At 39.9% G+C, this 19,789-nt stretch overlaps 1 protein-coding gene across 4 annotated transcripts in view; it reads right to left on the reverse strand.

The window, feature by feature from the left end:
- The window catches only part of tpm4a (tropomyosin 4a), a 62,169-nt gene that overhangs the window by 22,938 nt on the left and 19,442 nt on the right, over positions 1–19,789 (reverse strand). Inside the window, exon 1 of one of the 4 annotated variants that reach the window (XM_039767002.1) lies at positions 10,438–10,831. The exons of 2 other annotated variants lie outside the window; for them this stretch is intronic. In XM_039767002.1, coding sequence (XP_039622936.1) covers positions 10,438–10,569 — 132 coding nt within the window. In that variant the 5' untranslated portion in view covers positions 10,570–10,831. Of the gene's footprint in view, positions 1–10,437; positions 10,832–19,789 lie in introns of those variants that run through there. One more of the 4 variants, XM_039767001.1, reaches the window with a different exon arrangement.

Here is a 19,789-nt window from a genome sequence, read left to right on the forward strand (position 1 = left end):
ATCCCCAGATGAGGTTTACTTTTGATACAGAAAGGACATATGGCCTTTAGCAACCAGGAGGTTTTGCCACCTGTGGTATTTATTACTTGGCCTTATTCTAAGGAGACGATTAGAATTTTCTTTCAAAAACTAGGTTGCCAGCCCCTAGTATTTCTCTCCTCCACACCAGCACTCCTTCCTACTTTCCCCTTTTGAGTTAAGAAGCATACTCAAAGTGTGTAGTGGCTCCTAGTGGCCGCTGTGTTATATACTGCCAGCTCGGTGCCCTTAAAAATGTATACTTTTGCCCTCATGACCCTGAATTAGATTAAGCGGGCTTGAAGGGAGAGAGGGAAAAAAATGTGTGTGTGAAAGTAAATAAAATATGCAAATATCACTTTTTTCTCCCCCCCCAAAACAAAGTGGAACAGGTATAATAGATTTTGTGACTAATGCAAGACAAATTCATCCCAAAATTTAGAAACAGTAAGAAATTAAAGAAATCCATTTAGAGTTACTGTATATAAAGAGATCAGAAAAACTGCTCTAAAGAGGAAAAAAATTATATAAATAAGACTAACAACTTCAGTACATACCATTGGGCTTATAAGATTAACCATTATTGTAATAAAAAAAAATGTTTAGAAAAGCTAAATGGCAACTGGAGAGAAATACTGAAGAAAAGATTATTTTAGTAGTAAAACAGCCAAGATGGTCAATAACACTAAAGGCAAATTAAAACATTCTAAACTTGAATTTGTCTTAAGTTTTCATGTACCAAGAAGCCGACATACTTTCAACAGTAATCAGGACAAAGAAAGAAGTACTTAATGATCAGAAAATTGAAGAGAGACAGAGAGGGAGGGAGAACTGCTGCTTGGATTAAAAGGCTGAAAGCAAACATATTGCATGGACTAGATAACAGGGATTACATAACTCTTTATGCATATTTTTCTAAAAATATTATCATATATAGATATATATATATATATATATATCACTGCATACTGAGGAATTCAGGAGAACTGCAAGTTAGCAAATATTGCCCATTTATGTAAAAAGGTGAATGGGCAGATCCAAGGAACAACAAATCAGAATTCGTAACATGTATTATGGGGAAATAAATGGAAGAAATTATCTTTGAAATACGGAGAATCATACTGCAAGAACAACTGTATTGGTGAATATCCAACATACAGTATCCTCAGGCAGGTAGGCCATGTTTTACTAAAATGCTGCAGTTCTTCGAGAAAGCAACAAAGCTATATGATCAGAGAGGGGCATATGATTATTTACCTTGATTTTCATAAAGTTTTTGATAGTTTACCACATAAAAAGCCAGGCATCAAACTTACAGAAGTGGGAATTCAGCGCGTAGTATATAGAGGAGTGAAAAACTGGCTAAGACACAGGGGGCGTTATGGTGTAAACAATCTGGAAAGGAACATAAAGCTGGTTAAGTTTGAAGAGGATACCTAACTAGGTAGAATATCAGATAACCTAGAAAACAACCAAATTATTACAGGGGGACTTGGACAGAATATAAGCTTGGGCAGATGAAGTTTAATGAATGCGGGATATTACAAAAAGGATTTGAATACACAATAGGAGGTCTGTCACAGTCGACTTGTCACCATCTACTTCAAGACAGCAAAAAGAAGCAATTAAAGTTAACAGGATGTTAGGTTAAATAACCCAATGTGTAAAGTACAAGTCAAAGTAGGTCATGCTAAGGCCATATAATACACTAGTGAGATCTTACCTGGAGTACTGGTCTTCAAGAAAACAAAAAAAAAATAATAATAATAAAAAAAAAGAACTAGTAAAGTCCAGAGAAGACTGACTATGTTGATTTCAGGTTTGCCATGTACGAGTTAGGAGGAAAACCTGAAGGAGTGTAACTTCTTCAGCAAAGAGCAGGATTTAACGACTGAAGCTTTTAAATTTTTGGAAGGAATTAGTATGGTGGACCGTTACTTAGAAATACATGTACACTTTTCAAAAGGGATATGGGCAATCTTAAACGCATACAATAGATTGCCACGTAAGTGAGGCTGATAACTGCACTTTAGGGTCCTTCAAAACTTGAGTTAGTTATTTTGGAGAAATTAGGTGGATAGGATTGACCAGTTGTGTTGGGCGGAATGGTCTTTGTTTTTCAAACTTGTTCTAATGCACTCCATAAATGGTAGAATGACAACATGAAAGACCAAAATGATGGATGACTTCTAAATACAACCGGTGCCTTCTTTCACAGTACACTCCCACACAGAAATTGCCATCTGGGACCCATAACTACTTCCATTCCCTTATTCATGTCAAATAGACCTCTTAGTGTGGCCACTACTTTACTTTCTAAGTCTCTAGTGAGGTTTCACCAAATGATTTAAACCAGTTTGAAACTTTAACTCTTCTAAGTTCCCATTCTGGAATTTTCTGTCTGTAATGGACTATACATTATTATACTACAGCTTTTTACTTCACTTTACTTTACTTTATAGCTTCATTTTAATATGTACTCCACTTAGGAGTTTGGAAAAGACCAGCCTTTCAATCTGTCAATGCAGCATTCCTAATTTATGCTTTCTTAAACTCAGGAATTGTGTAAACTTGATTTTCTAAAAGAAATGTACCGTATAAACAGGAGGCCAATAGACTTCTGGGCTCTCCAGAACTATACATTTATGCTTTTAGAACAGCAGTATTTGGATCACAAAGTGGGACTCGTATGGATTTTCCTTCCCACTTCTCAAAGACATGCAGGTTATTAAAACAGGTATTTCTCAGTTGATCCATAATGACCAAGAGTGCTTGTTTGTGCAAATATGCACACTGATGGACTGGTTTCTTACATAAAGCTGATCCTACCATTGTGTATAATGCTGTAAGGATTGTCTCTGGCTGCCAGCAGCCATCAAATTGTGTAAAATGGCTCAGGAAATGGATGAATGAAAATTTACAGGGCACAATGTCCAACAGGATTATCTTTTCTGAGATGAAGGTAGTATTTATGTATCATTTAAAGATATGGAAAAGGTCTTGTGGGATAAAACACAGAGGAAGTAATACAAGATAGCAACATTTTGAAATAATCAAACTTTGAAGTGGTGCCATGCCACATGGAAAAATTAATGATACTGCTGCATGATAAAGTCTTTGCAAGAAAGTAAAGCTGTAAAGTATGAATGCCTGCAGTTTGGAGCTATAGTAACATGCCATTAAGATTTAACCTCCTTAGGAATGAATAAAGTCGAGTCTCCCAAAACAAAACTATTAGATAATTAAAAAAATATGCTAAATTAAAGCAGGACTTCCAAAGTATGAGGCTTAAAAGAAATAAAACTGTGGACCAGAATAATGTCTAACAGGATCATGCTATACAGTAGTATTGAGATATACTATTTAAAAGGATCAGACTCCATACAGATAAAGTTCCAGGTTAGACCAAACTGATCAGTTTAATGGAAAGATGGCTTAACAATGTGAGTTTAACAGTGCACTAAAGGTCCACCCTTGACAGATCACCAAAAAGTAAAAGCTCCTTTTGTGGAAGCTGCAACTAAACCACAGGAAAGTAAACAGATAAACCATTCCTTTCCGTGGGAATGGAACAAGCTGCAAAGACATTCCCCTCAGAGTTCACAAGAATTCTAGATGACCAAGCAGAATCCTTCCTTACACTCCCCCATAAAATACATCAGATTTACAAACATGATTCCAGAAGGCTTTTGTTAATTATAACACCACCACCCAATGACAAACTGAATGGGAACCCTTACACAACCAATTTTTTACTGTAGCAGTCTCTGGGGTCAGTCATCTGTTAATTTCAACAGCCGAGTTTAATTACATGGACAGTTTCATTCTTGCTTTCCTTTTCCAGCTGATCCCCTCAAGGAAGAGAAATATGAATATGCAGAAAAATCATCTGTTTCCAATTTGCTAAAATAAAACAACTTCAAATTATTTCCTTTTAAAGTCTAGTTAGAGTAAGACACTGGAGTTTTCTTCCTTTAGATATAAAAAAAGATTACTTTGAAACCAAAGCAAGTGCAAGACCTTGCTTTAAGCAAATTTATAATGAATCACTCTGAAACATGAACCCCTCTGCTAACAGAAACAATTGGGGAGGTGTAGGCTGAACATTTGATTAAGACAACAAAAAGTATAAAACTTAAGGGCAATTTGAAATGTCTGCCCAAGGGCCTTGCTGCCTCATGGCCGTATCTTCACCCAACTGGAATCCACAGGAATGTGAAACATTCCACACATCCATACAAGATTTCTTCTTATCTCCCGAATACAGTCTGGCAGTTGTCGTCTAAGAGGGTGGGGCTTAAGTGCATTCTGTCCGCCCTCAAGGATTTTGCATTTAAATTTCTAAAAGTCCTTCCCCATCAGGTTTCTTATAACTTTACAAAAAGCCCTGAGGGGACCAGACAAGAATGGCAGACGGAGATTCACTCTTGCGTCATAAAACCTACCATCACTCCAATCTGTTTAAAGGATGAGTCTTTCCTTGTACTTGTCAGAGCCCAACAACCTGGAAATCAGTCTGAACAGCCACAGGAAGGATGTGAGAATGTAAAGTAATGAGAATAAGCAGTACTGCCTCTTCAAAAAAGTTAAGTGCGTAAAGAAAAGTAAGTAAAAGGTAGTGCTAAATAGTAAAAGATAGTTATTCTCAAAATCATGACACGAATTTTGAAAGACGCCTTTTAAGAAAATCTAAATTTAAAAAACCAGCCTATTACTGAGAACTGTGCATCATCATTTCCCAGCTTGTTTATTTATATTTATGTCCCGCCCTTTATTAAGAGGAAACTTTCACCCAAAGTGATTTTTACCCGTTTCTACAAACTGACCACTAGCAGGCTATAGGACATGTTCAGGGTCATATGGGAAATCCGAAGATGAAAGTAAACCAATGGTGTGCATCACACTAGATACTACTTGTTTGCAACTGACAAAAGGCAATGTGAGATGAAGCTTAATGGCAGAGGTCCTCAATTAAAGTCCTGGGCTGTAGGCACAGTGGCTGAAGGCTTTCATTTCAACCAGTTAATTAGAAGCCATTTAATTGGTGCTAAAGCAATGTGTTTTTGGCTTTGTAAACAGCTGCATTTAGGTTTTAATTGTTTTATTTTTTTGCAAAACATCATGATACAAATGATAAACAACCTGTTCGCTAACTTGATGCCATTTAAACTTGTTTATGCGTCATGATTTATCGGTGTTAAATGTTTGTAAATAAACGAGAGAAAAGGACCGAGAACTATAAATCTGTTCTAGTCCACTAAACATGTGGATAAAGCCAGAAAATGAAAATCTACAGTGTAATAAAGACATGCCTTGAAAGAATAGAAGCAGCAACAAATCATATAATTAAACACCAACTTTTATTATCAGCAAGGACTGCCTTCTACCTAGATAAATGTCTGGAAAAAAAACCTGCTTTATGGAATTTCTATAGTCTCGGAATGTAAGCTTCTTTCATAATTTATATGCAGTACGGCCTAGGCAGCAAAATCAATGGATTGTTAACTAGGAGGCTGCCAATTCTACCATCAACACTGAATCAATGCATAACACAGAGCAATTAAATTTACCTGATTAGGCTCCAGCTATAAAAATATGTAAAATTGCGCAATGAACTTGTGATTTGCAAGTCACTTTGGATAAAATGTTAACATGAGCTTGACTAGCTCAATACATAAAACACTTTAAATTAGCAACTAGAACCCATACTGATGTATGAATATGTATGACTCAATTTTTTTTATACCCAATTCATATTGATATAAGGATGAAGGTTTAACCAGTGAAGGGAAGAAAAAGTCACACCGGTTAGAAAACAGTTTATATAAATGTACAGTATATAAAATTCAGTAATTTGTAATTATTTTATTCTACAATCATCAACTGTTTCTGAAATGCAGCTTTGCTTTAGTACTTACAGTTAAAAAATAACCCACTTCACAACACTGAACGACAATAATGCTTTTAAGTTCACACTATAATACACACAAATGGTTCATCGACGATGCTTTATGAAAATATTGGGAACTTGCTCCACTGAAGCAACACTTTTTTTTTTTATATCGGTTTTCGGTAAAAGGGATGACACCCCCAAAATTGAACATGGCAACATCAGGTGCAACCCTAATAGGGATCTCAGTCCACTTCAAGGGACATTCTCAAACACATTCACAGGTCACAATACAGCAGAGAGGAACTGGCAAACTCCCAAGAGGGTGCCACTATTTGGACTCAAATGCTACCAAGGCAGCAACATAACCAGCTATGTCAAGATCAAGGTTTTTCGTTTTTAAATATATAATGCAATGCTTAAAAGTCTAAAACACATCTGTAAATGTGTTTTAAATGGCTGCATTAAACTGACCCAGTGATAACAGGCAGAGGTTGTAAACTGTCAGTCATCTTTGTTTATAGTACTCTACATATTTTCATGAGATGTCATATACTGGGTATGATAAAGTGAGACATGTTCAAAAAAAAGCAGAGAGAGCTTTAAAGTAAGTACGCCTTGTTGTTATAATCTCATTATAGGTGTTAAGTCCATCCATTTGTTTAAGTACATCCAAGTCATATTTAGATAAGCAATACACTATTTGTAGAGCATATTCAAAAGCTACTACTCACCAGCATTTAAATAAAGAAAATATGCCAAATGTCTAACTCCTGAGTTTCAGTGCAGCAAAGTTTTTCTTCAATTTACACTCTAGTTTCCTATCACGAATTAATGGCGGGGGAAAAAAAAAAAAATATCTTATGTCAGGTATGGTTAACAACACAAAACTTGAAATAAACTGAATTAAATTTGAATTCCTTGGACCAACGTTTGAATTTGCCTAACTCTGTTCAGGGAAGTACTACCTTATTTAAGACGACATGAATAAGCTTTTCCTTGTCATGATCCATTTGAATATTAAGAAGGATGGTGATTAAATATTTTTACCATTGCTTTTTACCACCAGATTTCTGTTTTGCATTACTGTTAATGCTTTCAATTAATAAATTATATCTTCCAGGCAGCTCTCCATATGTACATGTGTTGAATTTTCCTGTACCTGTGTATTGTGTTCCACTCATAGGTAAATGGGAAAGCCCAAAATAGCCTGTGTATCAGTGTGAACAGACTGTGAAATTGACTTTTGCTCTGTCCAGGGTTGTTCCTTTCTTGGCCCTCAATGTTGCTGGAACTGGTTCCTGACCCATGCAACATTCAATTGGATTTAAGAGTGTCATATACAGGAATCTCAGTTTTAACATATTTGTACTCAGATAGCTCATCAAGGGTTAAGCAGCACTTAATGAGTCCCATTAAAACATCTGTAAATTATAAATTAAAGAAAAAAAGCACAGGTTTTAAGTTTCAATGGTGTGGCACGTTGATAAAGTAAATAACTTAGTCACATCAGAGCTCATAGACACATGTTAAGCTGGGGTGGCATCAGTCTAGTTGAATAGGAATACCTAGTTTTAATGTGTCCGCAATAATCTAAATATGAGCTTTGAAACTTCAAGATGATATTGTCTGTTTACGGGCTTACTCAAGGTCTCAAACAGTCCTAGAACATGATATTACATCATGGACTGTTAACTCAATTGACCTCAAGTGAATATGTGTGTTCTGTAATAGACTGGCATTTTATCTCTGGTAGGTTTCTTATGGCAACCCACACTGCAGCCTGTATAAAATTCAGGTTACTAACAACCAAGAACCTGATAAAGCAGATTAACAAAAAAAGATGGATTTACTAAACACTTCTGTGGATTAAGCCCTCTTCTAAGAAGAGAATCACAAGTAAATAACTTCAATCTGTACTTTTCATCACATCCAGCACTGTCATTATGGTAGTGTTTCTCATTCTATAAAATGTTTTAGGAGTGCTCCCTCTGCTTTTAATTAAATGGATGTTCCTTTCTGTAAGTCTAAATATTTTACCAATCATAAGTTTTATTTATCTGGGGTATTGAATGTTGCATTCCACAACATAATTTTTGCAGTAATAAATTAAAAGTTTAAAGTCTTAAGAAATTAAAAAGACAGCAGTCAATTAAATAAGCTGTGGGCACATGCAAAAAAGCAGCTAACATTGGAAATGCTCTCACAGCAAATTAGCACCAGAATGCACACACAGCACCACACTGAGGGTCATTAATCTAATCGTGCCCACAGTGCACAAGAAAAAAAAAAATCAACATTTGGTCAACTAACTTTGTTTGGTCACTTCACTTGTACAGACAGGAGATCACATTCTACTTTTATATTACAGGCTCTCTTTTATGTAAATATAAATAAAAAGAGCCAACATGGTCTTCAAAGCATGATTTGGATTTTGTCCCAGGTTCCCATAACTCTTTGCATGATTATGCAATTTCAGGCTTCTGTCTAAAGTACACATTCCCTTAATTTCCACCAATATCCTTGACCACTACTCTGCATATCTTATGTTGCTGTTAATTTTGGGACATGGATGGGGATAGTTCAAATGGGGAAAAATAGCTCAAACTGACACTTTTATATTTGCCTTTTTATTTCTGTCTGTACATTGCCTATGCCTCTATACACCCTACACTTTGAACTTGCCAAATCTAAAATGACATTTTGCAGGTGTTAATGCCTTGTTGAAGATTTAGGCTATTTCTGATTTTTGCAGTTAATTCAGTATTTTATAACCTTCCAAGTTTTATATCAGGTGTAAATCCTAAGTAGCTCATGATATTTGATCTATGGCATTAAAATACATTAAACTAGAAAAATGATCTTGCAATGAGACATGAAGGAATCTCACAAACAATGGATTTTTTTTTTTTCTCCTTTATGTACTGTTACCTGATCATTAACCAGTGTACAAATGACTTTAAGTCAATGCTGATGCCATAGGCTTCTAGTTGCAGAATGTTAACTGAATGTGTTTCATCACTGAGGAGTCTTCATTTAAGATTCATATCCCATCTGTTATAAATTGCATTGAAAGTGCATTGAAATGATACATGCAGTTAAATGCTTTATTTTAAAAAAACATTTTCAAAGAGCTTAGACAAGGTGCAAAAATAGGTTTAACAAAAGGTAGAGACACTAATATTTACACCACTGTGCAACTACATCATTAAGTGACTGTCATGAATAATTTATAGATAAAAAAATGTTTTTAAATCCACTTAAAAATAAGAAACAAAGGAAACTTTAAATTATTAGCAACTACCACCAAAGTATGTCACTGAAATGAAGCATAGTAACCACATGGAATTTCCCATGACAAAATGAAAACCCTTGGCTTTCAGGACTGTAATTACATGAATGTTGGAGATATCAAACTGGCTACGGCATCAGTGCTTGCTTGCTTAGTGACAACGAGCTGTTGCTGCTAAGCAAGCAAAAAAAATCTTAAGCACATGAATAAAAATAAGACTAGCATGGAGTAAAAGCTAGGCCCCACCCCGAAAAAAAAACAAAAAAAAAACCAATTTTGTTCAGGGAAGTAAAACAGCTGGTTCCATGATTTTATCTTTAACTACAGGCTTACAGCACAGACAAAAAAACAAAAATGACTACTACAGACTAAGAAATCAGTTGGAATGATAAAACTGCAGCTACGTTCAGTCACCATTACTAAATTCTACTATATTAGGGACCCGGACTGTAATGGTAAATAAAAAGGGATCAACTTGATAAGTTAATGGATGAATTCCTTTACAAATGAAAAAATATATATGAATAGCAACACTTCTCCCACTCAACCTTTTAAAATGGTCAATAAAATGAGAAACCGTAAAGTCCACATCACCAAAAAGTCATACCACAAGAACACTAAAAGTGTTACATCATTATTTTTAAATTGGAAAAAAAGGCATTCTACAAATGTATATATACTGTTAAATTAGCTATATAAAATCACTTCTGGCTGGAGTGACTCATGTATGCAGTATGCATGTTCTTATCTTCGAGTGAGGAATCCTCAAATAGTGTAAATGCATTTTGTTTGACTGAGTCTGGCCCGCTGTGCATGTACCTGGGTGTGTGCCCTGGGATGGGCTGATAGAGTCAGTTCAGTCAATATTCAACTTTCTTTGACCACATAAAAGAAAATGCAGGTTCAGAAAAAAAGTGCAGATTGACTTAAAATAGGCCAGAAAGAAAAACATCTGTGTGTAAGACAACACGGCAAGCTTTAGGACCCGCGCGGGACATCCAGTTGATTCGGCGACCCTGCTTCCAAGAGCCAACGCCTTCTATTGTATGATTAAGGCAGCACCGCGTTTAACGGCAGTCAATGAATGAATTTACGTGGCTCCGTCTGAAGATGTAGAGAAGGAGGAGAAGAAAAAAGGCAAAAAGACAGGAAGAGGACAAGGAGAAAAGTGACAAAAGTTTAAGAAAAGTCTGAAGGACACAGTAAAAAGTCTGTATATATACAGATATTTTCTCACTTTCTCCCTTAGCTCCCGTTCGTTGTCCAGCTCTCGCTGTAAAATCTGGGCTCGGTCCTCCGCTTCGTCAGCCTGCTGTTGCAAACTCTGAATTTTTCTCTTTACAGCTTCCAAGGAGTTCACACTAGCCATTATTCTTCAACGTTAATTAAAAGATCGACACTAAAAAATATGTTTAGCCTCAGTACAAAATATGAATGCCTACAAACGCTGGAATGTTAAATATAGTCCGACGTAAAAAAAAAATATTCAAGTGTGCAAAAAGATTCTGAAGTGCAAAAAAAAATGTTACGGGAGGTAATAAAAAAAATACAAAGAATCTTCTTTTCTGCCTGTTCGTCCTCCTCCTTTACTCGGCGTATGCACGACAGACGCCTTTGCTCTCCGCTGGAATGCTGCGTGCTTGATGAGCGCGGCTTCCAATCCCGACTTCCCGCCGATGATGTCACGAGGGCGTGGCTACACGGAGGTGAGGCCTTTCCTGGAGGGCGGGGGCCGAGCGTACACGAAAAGCTTCTACTTTCCTGGAAACTGGTTGAGTTAGTACGGGTCTGCTAAGGATAGCGAGAGGTACGGTTTAGTGAAGCCCTTTTGGGTATAATATTGCAATCGCAACTAAAAGTCTGCATTTCTTATCGTACATTTATATTTCGTATTTAATATAGCGCCTTTCTTTGTTACCTGTTTATCGATCTATCAATCTCCAGATCTATAGTGATGCATGTCAGTTGGTACTGTAAATATGTTTCTGTATATTTAAATATGATTTTATTCAATATTTTCCTAGTACCAAGTCTATCTATCTGTCTATCTATCTATGATGAATTGTACCTTATATGCTGGTACTACACATGGTGATATCTGTGAACTCTTAATCTTTGATTTTTTTTATAACACTTTTACTCAGAGCACTTTATAAAGCAAATACTGTATGATATACATATAAATTATCTGTCTATGTGTGTGTGTAGGGGTTTACTTTCTGGATCAACCCTCTTCCTCTTGCAATGAAAAGGTCATCTTATCTCCTCTCATCTTATGAAACCTCTGATGAGGTTCGTGGTTAATGACAAACTATGAAGTTAAATTGATCTGAGATTTAGCCAGCAGGCATGCCACCTACAGTTCAGAATAGGCACTCCACCTGAAGCTAAGCATGTTTGGTGCTGGCCAGAACTTGGGTAGGAGACCATCTAGGAAAAGCTTGGGTTGCTCCTAGAAAGAGTTCTGGTGAGGCCATCAGGGGCCGATTACCCTTTGGTCTGTGTGTGGATCCCAATGTCTGTGATGTAAAAGTTGCTCCCATCTCTCACTGAAATATAAAACCAAGGTCCCAAATCTCTGTGGTCATAAAACTTCCATGGGCCTCCTTTAAAAAGGTCTGGGTATTTCATGATGTCCTGGCTAAATTGCCCACCATGGTCTATATATCCTCATGTCTCTCATTAGTTAACTATCTGTTTCAGTCATTCACTACCTAATAACGAATGTGAGGTGAGCGTACTGGTGCAAGAATAGCTGGCATCGCATCATCCAGGTGGAAGTTACACACTAATGGTGGTTGAAGTGGTTCCCTACTGTCTATGCAAAAGTGCTGTAAAGTAAGTTAGAAAAGTGCTATTTAAATGTAATTATTAAAATAATAATAAAGGGTGCTTGTATGATGTGTTTATATGTTTGTCAACCCTGAAATGACTGCCTAGGTGGCTGTAACCATGTGCAAAAGTACGGGTATGGGAAAAATATACTCCTAGAAAAGATACTAGACAAAAGTTGTTGGCATGTTAATTTTTTTCCAATCTTTGCCTGAGAGGGTTGGGTGGGGGTGGGGGGGGGTGGTCTAGGTCAATGGGCAGACAAAAAGAAGGCTGACACATAAAGAGCTGAAACCCTAAAGGGAAGATAATACCACCTGTGTGGGTTTCTATGGTCTCATTCCAGGCAACACGTAATCAATACACATAACAGATTTGTCCAGGAGGCATGTGAGGAGTTACAAAACAGCTTGCTTTTTAAAATCTGTGTGACAGGTTGGGTTGGGGGAAGGGATGGGATACCATTTTGTTTTTTGCCAGCCAACTTTCACTTCTGTAAGCTGCCAGTGTTTAGTAGGTAGGATGTGAGGAAGTGTTTAGACTTTGTGCTGCTGAAACTATCTGTTGAAAAAATGAGTTTTATTTATAATTTTATTCAGCTCAGTTTATTTTTGTATAGCACTCTGCACTGAGTGTAGGCTCAGTGTGCTGTAACAACTTTATAGATATATGCAATTGCAAACCTTACAAATTATGAATTATGTAATGTTTAAACATTAGCTGCCACCTTATCGTGGTGGAGGGGTTTGCGTGTCCCAGTGATCCTAGGGCTTTATGCCCCTGGTAGGGTCACCCAAGGCAAACTGGTCCTAGGTGAGGGACGAGACAAAGAGCGGTTCAGAAAACCTACCATGAAGAATAAAAACTTTGGATGGCGTTTTCCCTTGACCAAACACGGGTCACTGGGGCCCCCCTCTGGAGCCAGGCCTGGAGGTGGGTCTCGATGGCGAGCGTCTAGTGGCCAGGCCTGCACAGCCCAAAGAGGCAATGTGGGTCCCCTTTCCCATGGGCTCACCACCTGTAGGAGGGGCCAAGGAGGTCGGGGGTAGTGTGAGTTGGGTGGTGGCCGAAGGCGAGGACCTTTGCGGTCCGATCCTCAGCTACAAAAGCTGGCTCTTGGGACGTGGAGTGTCACCTCTCTGAAATGGAAGGAGCCTAATCTAGTGTGTAAAGTTGAGAGGTTCCGGCTAGATATAGTCAGGTTCACCTCGACGCACAGCGTGGACTCTGGAACCAATCTCCTTGAGAGGGGCTGGACTCTCTACCACTCTGGAGTTGCCCCTGGTGAGAGGCGCCGAGCAGGTGTGGGCATGCTTATTGCCCCCCGACTTGGAGCCTGTTCATTGGGGTTCACCCCAGTAGATGAGAGGGTAGCCTCCCTCTGCCTTCAGGTGGGGGGATGGGTCCTAACTGTTGTTTGTGCTTATGCGCCAAACAGCAGTCTTGAGTACCTACCCTTTTAGGAGTCCCTGGAGGGGGTTCTAGAGGGCACACCTTTTGGGGACTTCCTCGTACTGCTGGGAGACTTCAATGCTCACGTGGGCAATGACAGTGAGACCTGGAAGGGCGTGATTGGGAGGAATGGTCCCCCCGATCTGAACCCAAGCGGTGTTTTGTTATTGGACTTCTGTGCTTGTCACAGATTGTCCATAACAAACACTATTTTCAAGCATAGGGGTGTCCATATGTGCACCTGGCACCAGGACACCCTAGGCCTCAGTTCGATGATTGTCTTCGTGGTCGTGTCGTCAGACTTGCAGCCACATGTCTTAGACACTCGGGTTAAGAGAGGAGCGGAGCTGTCAACTGATCACCACCTGGTGGTGACTTGGATTCGATGGTGGGGGAGAATGCTGGTCAGGCCTGGTAGACCCAAACGGGTTGTGAGGGTCTGCAGGGAATGTCTGGCGGAGTCCTCTGTCAGAAGTAGCTTCAACTCCCGCCTCTGGCAGAACTTTGACCACGTCCCGAAGGAGGTGGGGGACATTGAGTCTGAATGGGCCATGTTCCGTGCCTCTATTGTTGAGGCGGCTGACAGGAGCTGTGGCCGTAAGGTGGTCGTTGCCTGTCGTGGCAGCAATCCTCAAACCCGTTGGTGGACACCGGCAGTGAGGGATGCCGTCAAGCTGAAGAAGGTGTCCTACAGGACCCTTTTGTCCTGTAGGACTCTGGAGGCAGCTAATAGGTACTGGCAGGCCAAGCAGAATGCGGCTTTGGTGGTTGCTGAGGCAAAAACTTGGGCATGGTAGGAGTTTGGGGAGGCCATGGAGAACGACATCCGAACAGCTTCGAGAAGATTCTGGTCCACAATCCAGCATCTCAGGAGAGGAAAGCAGCGCAGTGTCAACACTGTGTATAGTGGGGATGGTGCGCTGCTGACCTCGACTCGGGATGTTGTTGGTTGGTGGGGGGGAGTAATTTGAAAACCTCCTCGATCCCACTAACATGCCTTCCAATGAGGAAGCAGAGTCTGGGAACTCTGGGTGGGTTCTCCAATCTCTGGGCATTTGACCGTGTCCCTCAGGGAATCCTGTGGGGGGTGCTCCGAGAGTATGGGGTAACGGACCCCCGATAAGGGCTGTTCGGTCCCTGTACAACCGGTGTCAGAGCTTGGTCCGCATTGCCGGCAGTAAGTCGAACATGTTTCTGGTGAGAGTTGGACTCCGCCAGGGCTGCCTTTTGTCACTGATTCTGTTCATAACTTTTATGTACAGAATTTCTAGGCACAGCCAGGGCATCGGGGGATCCAGTTTGGTAGGTTCAGGATTTGGTCACTGCTTTTTGCAGATAATGTTGTCCTGTTTGCTTCATCAGGCCGTGATCTTCAGCTCTCTCTGAATCGGTTCACAGTTGAGTGTGAAGCGGCTCTAATGGGAATCAGCACCTCCAAATCCAAGACTATGGTCCTCAACTGGATAACGGTGGGGTGCCCTGTCAGGGTTGGGGGCGAAATCCTGCCTCAAGTGGAGGAGTTCAAGTATCTCGGGGTCTTCTTCACGAGTGAGGGAAAAATGGAGCAGGAGATCGACAGGCGGAACGGTGCGGCGTCCGCAGTGATGCCGGCTCTGCATCGGTCTGTCATGGTGAAAAAGGAGCTGAGTCGTAAGGCAAAGCTCTCAATTTACCGGTCGATCTACATTCCTACCCTCACCTATGGTCATGAGCTGTGGGTAGTGACTGAAAGAACGAGATCGCGAATACAAGTGGCTGAAATGAGTTTCCTCCGCAGGGTGTCTGGGCTTTCCCTTAAAGATAGGGTGAGAAGCTCAGTCATCCGGGAGGAACTCCGAGTAGAGCTGCTGCTCCTCGGCATCGAGAGGAGTCAGATGAGGTGGCTCAGGCATCTGATCAGGATGCCTCCTGGATGCCTCCCTGGTAAAGGTGTTCCGGGCACGTCTAACCGGGAGGAGGCCCCGGGGAAGACCCAGGACACGCTAGGGGGGACTATGTCTCTCGGCTGGCCTGGGAATGCCTCGGGGTTCCCCCGGGAGAGCTAGTAGAAGTGGCCGGGGAGAGGGAAGTCTTGGCATCTCTGCTCAAGCTGCTGCCCTCGTGACCCAATCTCGCATAAGCGGAAGAGGATGGATGGTAATGTTTTAACATAAAGACACAGTAAAACGACTCTGTGGTGGAATATTTTATTATATAGTTCAGTAAAATTTATAATGCAACTACTGTCTTGTGATGCCCTTTGTAAAACAATATGATATTGCTAACAAAAGAACTGAGGCTACAGTTAGGAAGCTAGACTTGTAAATTATTCTTTTTTTATTCTTTTTATAATCACTCCTGAAAAGATGCAGAAAGTGTGGCTTTCCCATTATTAATGAATTGCTGAGTTGGTCACTTAAGCTGTTATGTTTTAAAGTTTATAAATCTGAAAAGCAGGTTTATTGTCTCTATAAAGTGTATTTGTATGAGGTTGACTATTAAATGGTGCAAAACAGAAGGTCTGTGATCCAGCATATGAATCGTATCATGTAAGTGGATATTGATTTATTTTTGTTACATTTTGTATATTATTTATTAATTGTTATTTTACTCTATTCGGAATTTGCTTTTCTTTTCTTGCAATAATTTCTTTGACATCTGGTAAAGCACTTTGAGCTGCATGCTGTATATGAAAATGTACTACAGCAATATACTGTATGTTGCTATTGATGGATACCTTTTACATGGAGTTTGCATAACCCATCCATGAGTTTTCCTAAGTCATGCATGGGTAGTGACAGAGTATAATGGAATGACTTGACAATATCCGACATTCATGAAGGAGTCAATCTTCCACAGTTGTGCTAAGCCCTTACAGCATACAACCCTGTCTTGTTAGCATTTGGTTGAAGGAAGTTTGCATTCATCCAAATGCACATGTCATTGAAATGTGCAGTGAGCTAGTGGGCATCCAGGAGTGATTTTCATTAAGAGCTGGGTCTAACTGACATGTAAGTAGAGCTTAAGGCTTTGTTAGCAGAAATTCTAGCCTTGTGGAATCATGTTTATTTTCAGACATTAATTTGTGACTCCCATTCTTTCCATTACAGGATCAACTGAGCTGGAACCTCTGTCAGTGGAACCTCAGGGTAGGATGCAGGTCCCCTGCAAGGCTCACATGCACTTTCACATTCTCTCATGCAGGACAGCTTTACATTACCAATTAACCAAAGACATTCATCTTTTGTATATCAGTCCTATTTAATATTTTTACTTTGTACCCAACATAACCTGTCGTCTATGGGGTAGGAGCAAAAGCTTTAAATTTGTCAAAAAGTTCCATCTCCAGTTTTCAATGGATCTTGATGTTTTAGAGTCCCCTGATACTGAAAACAATGATATCTCGATAATGGGTGTATGTTTGTCTGTTTGTGTCTGTGAGTCACATTTTCTTGAGGACGGTCTAGTGCTAAAATGGCCAGACGGAAAAATACCAAACTCGAAACTTAAAGCTTGTTATGCGATAACAATGTGCTGATTAGTTTTTGAGCCAAATCGTGCAAGAGAAAGAGGCATTCTAGAGGAGCCCTCAAATACTGTAATTCTGCAATGAATCTTCTCGTCAATTGACCTATTTCATGATCAGAAAGATTAGCATCAGAGCATTACATTTTTACTGAAATGTTATAGAATAGTTCGGATAACTTGGTTCCTAGGGCACAAAGCCTACCGACGCTCATGTTCGAATTTTATTATAGTTGTAATTATTGTATAGCTTGCTGGAATCATATGTGGGTGTTTAATAAGGATGAGTTGATCTGAACATGGGAGGTATCCGAATTACCTTAAGGAGGTGGAGAATGTTTAAACTCTACATATACAGTGAGCCATGGCTTGAACCCAGCTGTCTGGAGTAGCAACGCTAAACATTACACCACCAGGCCACATTCTAGATGTTTAATTTACCTTCATTATATACAGTACCTCTCACAGTGCAACAAGTAAAGGGGTACTGTATAGTACACGAGAGTACAATTCAGAGCAAAAAGCAAACGAAGTGCAATAAACGTTAAATAAAATGCATGGGAAGTTACAAGAAAATAAACACTGTGAAGTATTTACAGATGTTTCAAAAAAGTTATTGTATTTACGCCAGAGTGACACAGTGGTACAGTAGTTAACATGGCTGCTTTTCTGTGTCTGTGAGGAGACTGTATGTTCTCCCTGTGTTTGTCTGCATTTTTCTCTGGGTACTCCTTCCTTCCCAGTCCCAAGGAAATTTATGATTGTAAATAGTTTTGGTGTGAGAGGGGATGTGTGCCAGATGCATCCCCTTTAATGGACTAGTGTCCCCATCTACAGTTTGTTCTTTCCTTGCACCTGAGGCAGTCAATATATACTCCCAGCTCTCTGTGACACTGAATTTGGAATTTAAGCAGGCTGAATAAAATCCATTTTCAAACCTTGATTTCCTGTGCTGGGTAGTGAAGAGTTGGTGTCTTTCCTGGCAGCATTTAGGAGTAGGAGGAAACCAACACTGGATGAATGCACACACTGGGTCATTTTAGAGTTAAACTAATACTGAAGAAAAAATGATGACACTTTAATCATTTTTAATCCAAAGATTACAAGGACACTCCCATTAAATTATTTTTACTGACCCATTGTATAATATTAACGTGATCTGCTAGCCTTGAAAGCTTAGGTTCATTTTTTTTTTAACTTAGCCTGTTCTACAACTTTCCTGCTTGTTTTGTAGTTTTATTTCTTAAGTTGTGTATGATCAGGGTAGTTCCTCATGTTACCTTGATTCTTATTATATACCCTGTACCACAGCACTTCTGGATTATTAGAACTCCCTTTAACACTTACTGTGTCAGATATACAGTACAACATGGCTGAATCCTTTAGTGTTATATTAACACTTAAAGTGTATATATAGAAGCATGCTTTCCATTTATACTCTGTTAAGGATTACTTGAGCACTATAGATAATTTAACACTGGTGATTTTGCCATTGCATTGGCGATTCTAAATTGTCCCTAGTGTGTGCTTGGTGCATGGTTGTGTGTGTGTGTGTGTGTGTGTGCGCACCCTGCGGTGGGCTGGCACCCTGCCCGGGGTTTGTTTCCTGCCTTGTGTCCTGCGTTGGCTGGGATTGGCTCCAGCTGACCCCCGTGACCCTGTAGTTAGGATATAGCGGGTTGGATAATGGATGGATGGATGATTTTGCCGTTAAAGGCCTCCTGGTTTTTAGCAAGGGGGCATTTTGTCATATACAGTATGCTATATGTGTTATTCCTTATTTATTTATTTACTTATTGTTCAATTGTTAATTCTGAGATTGTTATTTAATCTTGTAAATCAACTTTGGTTCATGCTATTAGGCCTCCTCGTGTTTAGCAGATGAGCATTTTATCATTTACACTATGGGGCGGCACGGTGGCACAGTGGTAGCGCTGCTGCCTCACAGTAAGGAGACCCAGATTCGATTCCCAGGTCCGCCATGCGTGGAGTTTGCATGTTCTCCCCGTGTCTGCGTGGGTTTCCTCCCACAGTCCAAAGACATGCAGGTTAGGTACATTGGCGATCCTAAATTGTGCCTAGTGTGCGGTGGATGTGTGTGTGTGTTTGTGTGCGCCCTGTGGTGGGTTGGCGCCCTGGCTGGGGTTTGTTTCCTGCCTTGTGCCTTGTGTTGGCTGGGATTGGCTCCAGCAGACCCCCGTGACCCTGTGTTAGGATATAGCGGGTTAGAAAATGACTGACTGACTGAGTATGCTATATGTGTGTTATTCCTTGTTTATTTATTTAAATTGTTAATTCTGATATTGTTATATAATCTTGTAAGTCAACCTCTGATGGTTCATGCTCTTAATGACAATCCATTCATCCATTCTCTGTCCTTTTTATCCAGTTTGGAGCCAAATAGAAGCTCATGCCTTTCTAGGCAGCAATGGGTGAAAGGTGAGAATCACCATGGACTGGGTACTGGACCACCACAGGGCACCCTCAACCACTCACTGGCGCCCAGTTGGGAGTCCTCAGTTAACCTAATAAACATGTCTTTGTCATTTAGAAAGCAGACTAGAGCATAGTTTCTTAATGTATGGGCCTTTGGGATGTGGGTTACCTCCTTTGTTGGGATTCACTGTTGTATTAAATTGGAAAGCATTGTGTATGGTTTGCAAAGTGTCTGACATTTGGTCGCCACAGGTCCCACATTGCTCGATTGCTCTCCTGATGATTAATATCAATATGATAGTCTTTGGCGATTCTCTAAGAGGGGGACTCCCCTCCATATGATAGTTGTCAGCGATTCTTCAATG

The sequence above is a fragment of the Polypterus senegalus genome, chromosome 10 (assembly GCF_016835505.1).
Source record: "Polypterus senegalus isolate Bchr_013 chromosome 10, ASM1683550v1, whole genome shotgun sequence".
In the NCBI taxonomy this organism is placed as follows: Eukaryota; Metazoa; Chordata; class Cladistia; order Polypteriformes; family Polypteridae; genus Polypterus; species Polypterus senegalus.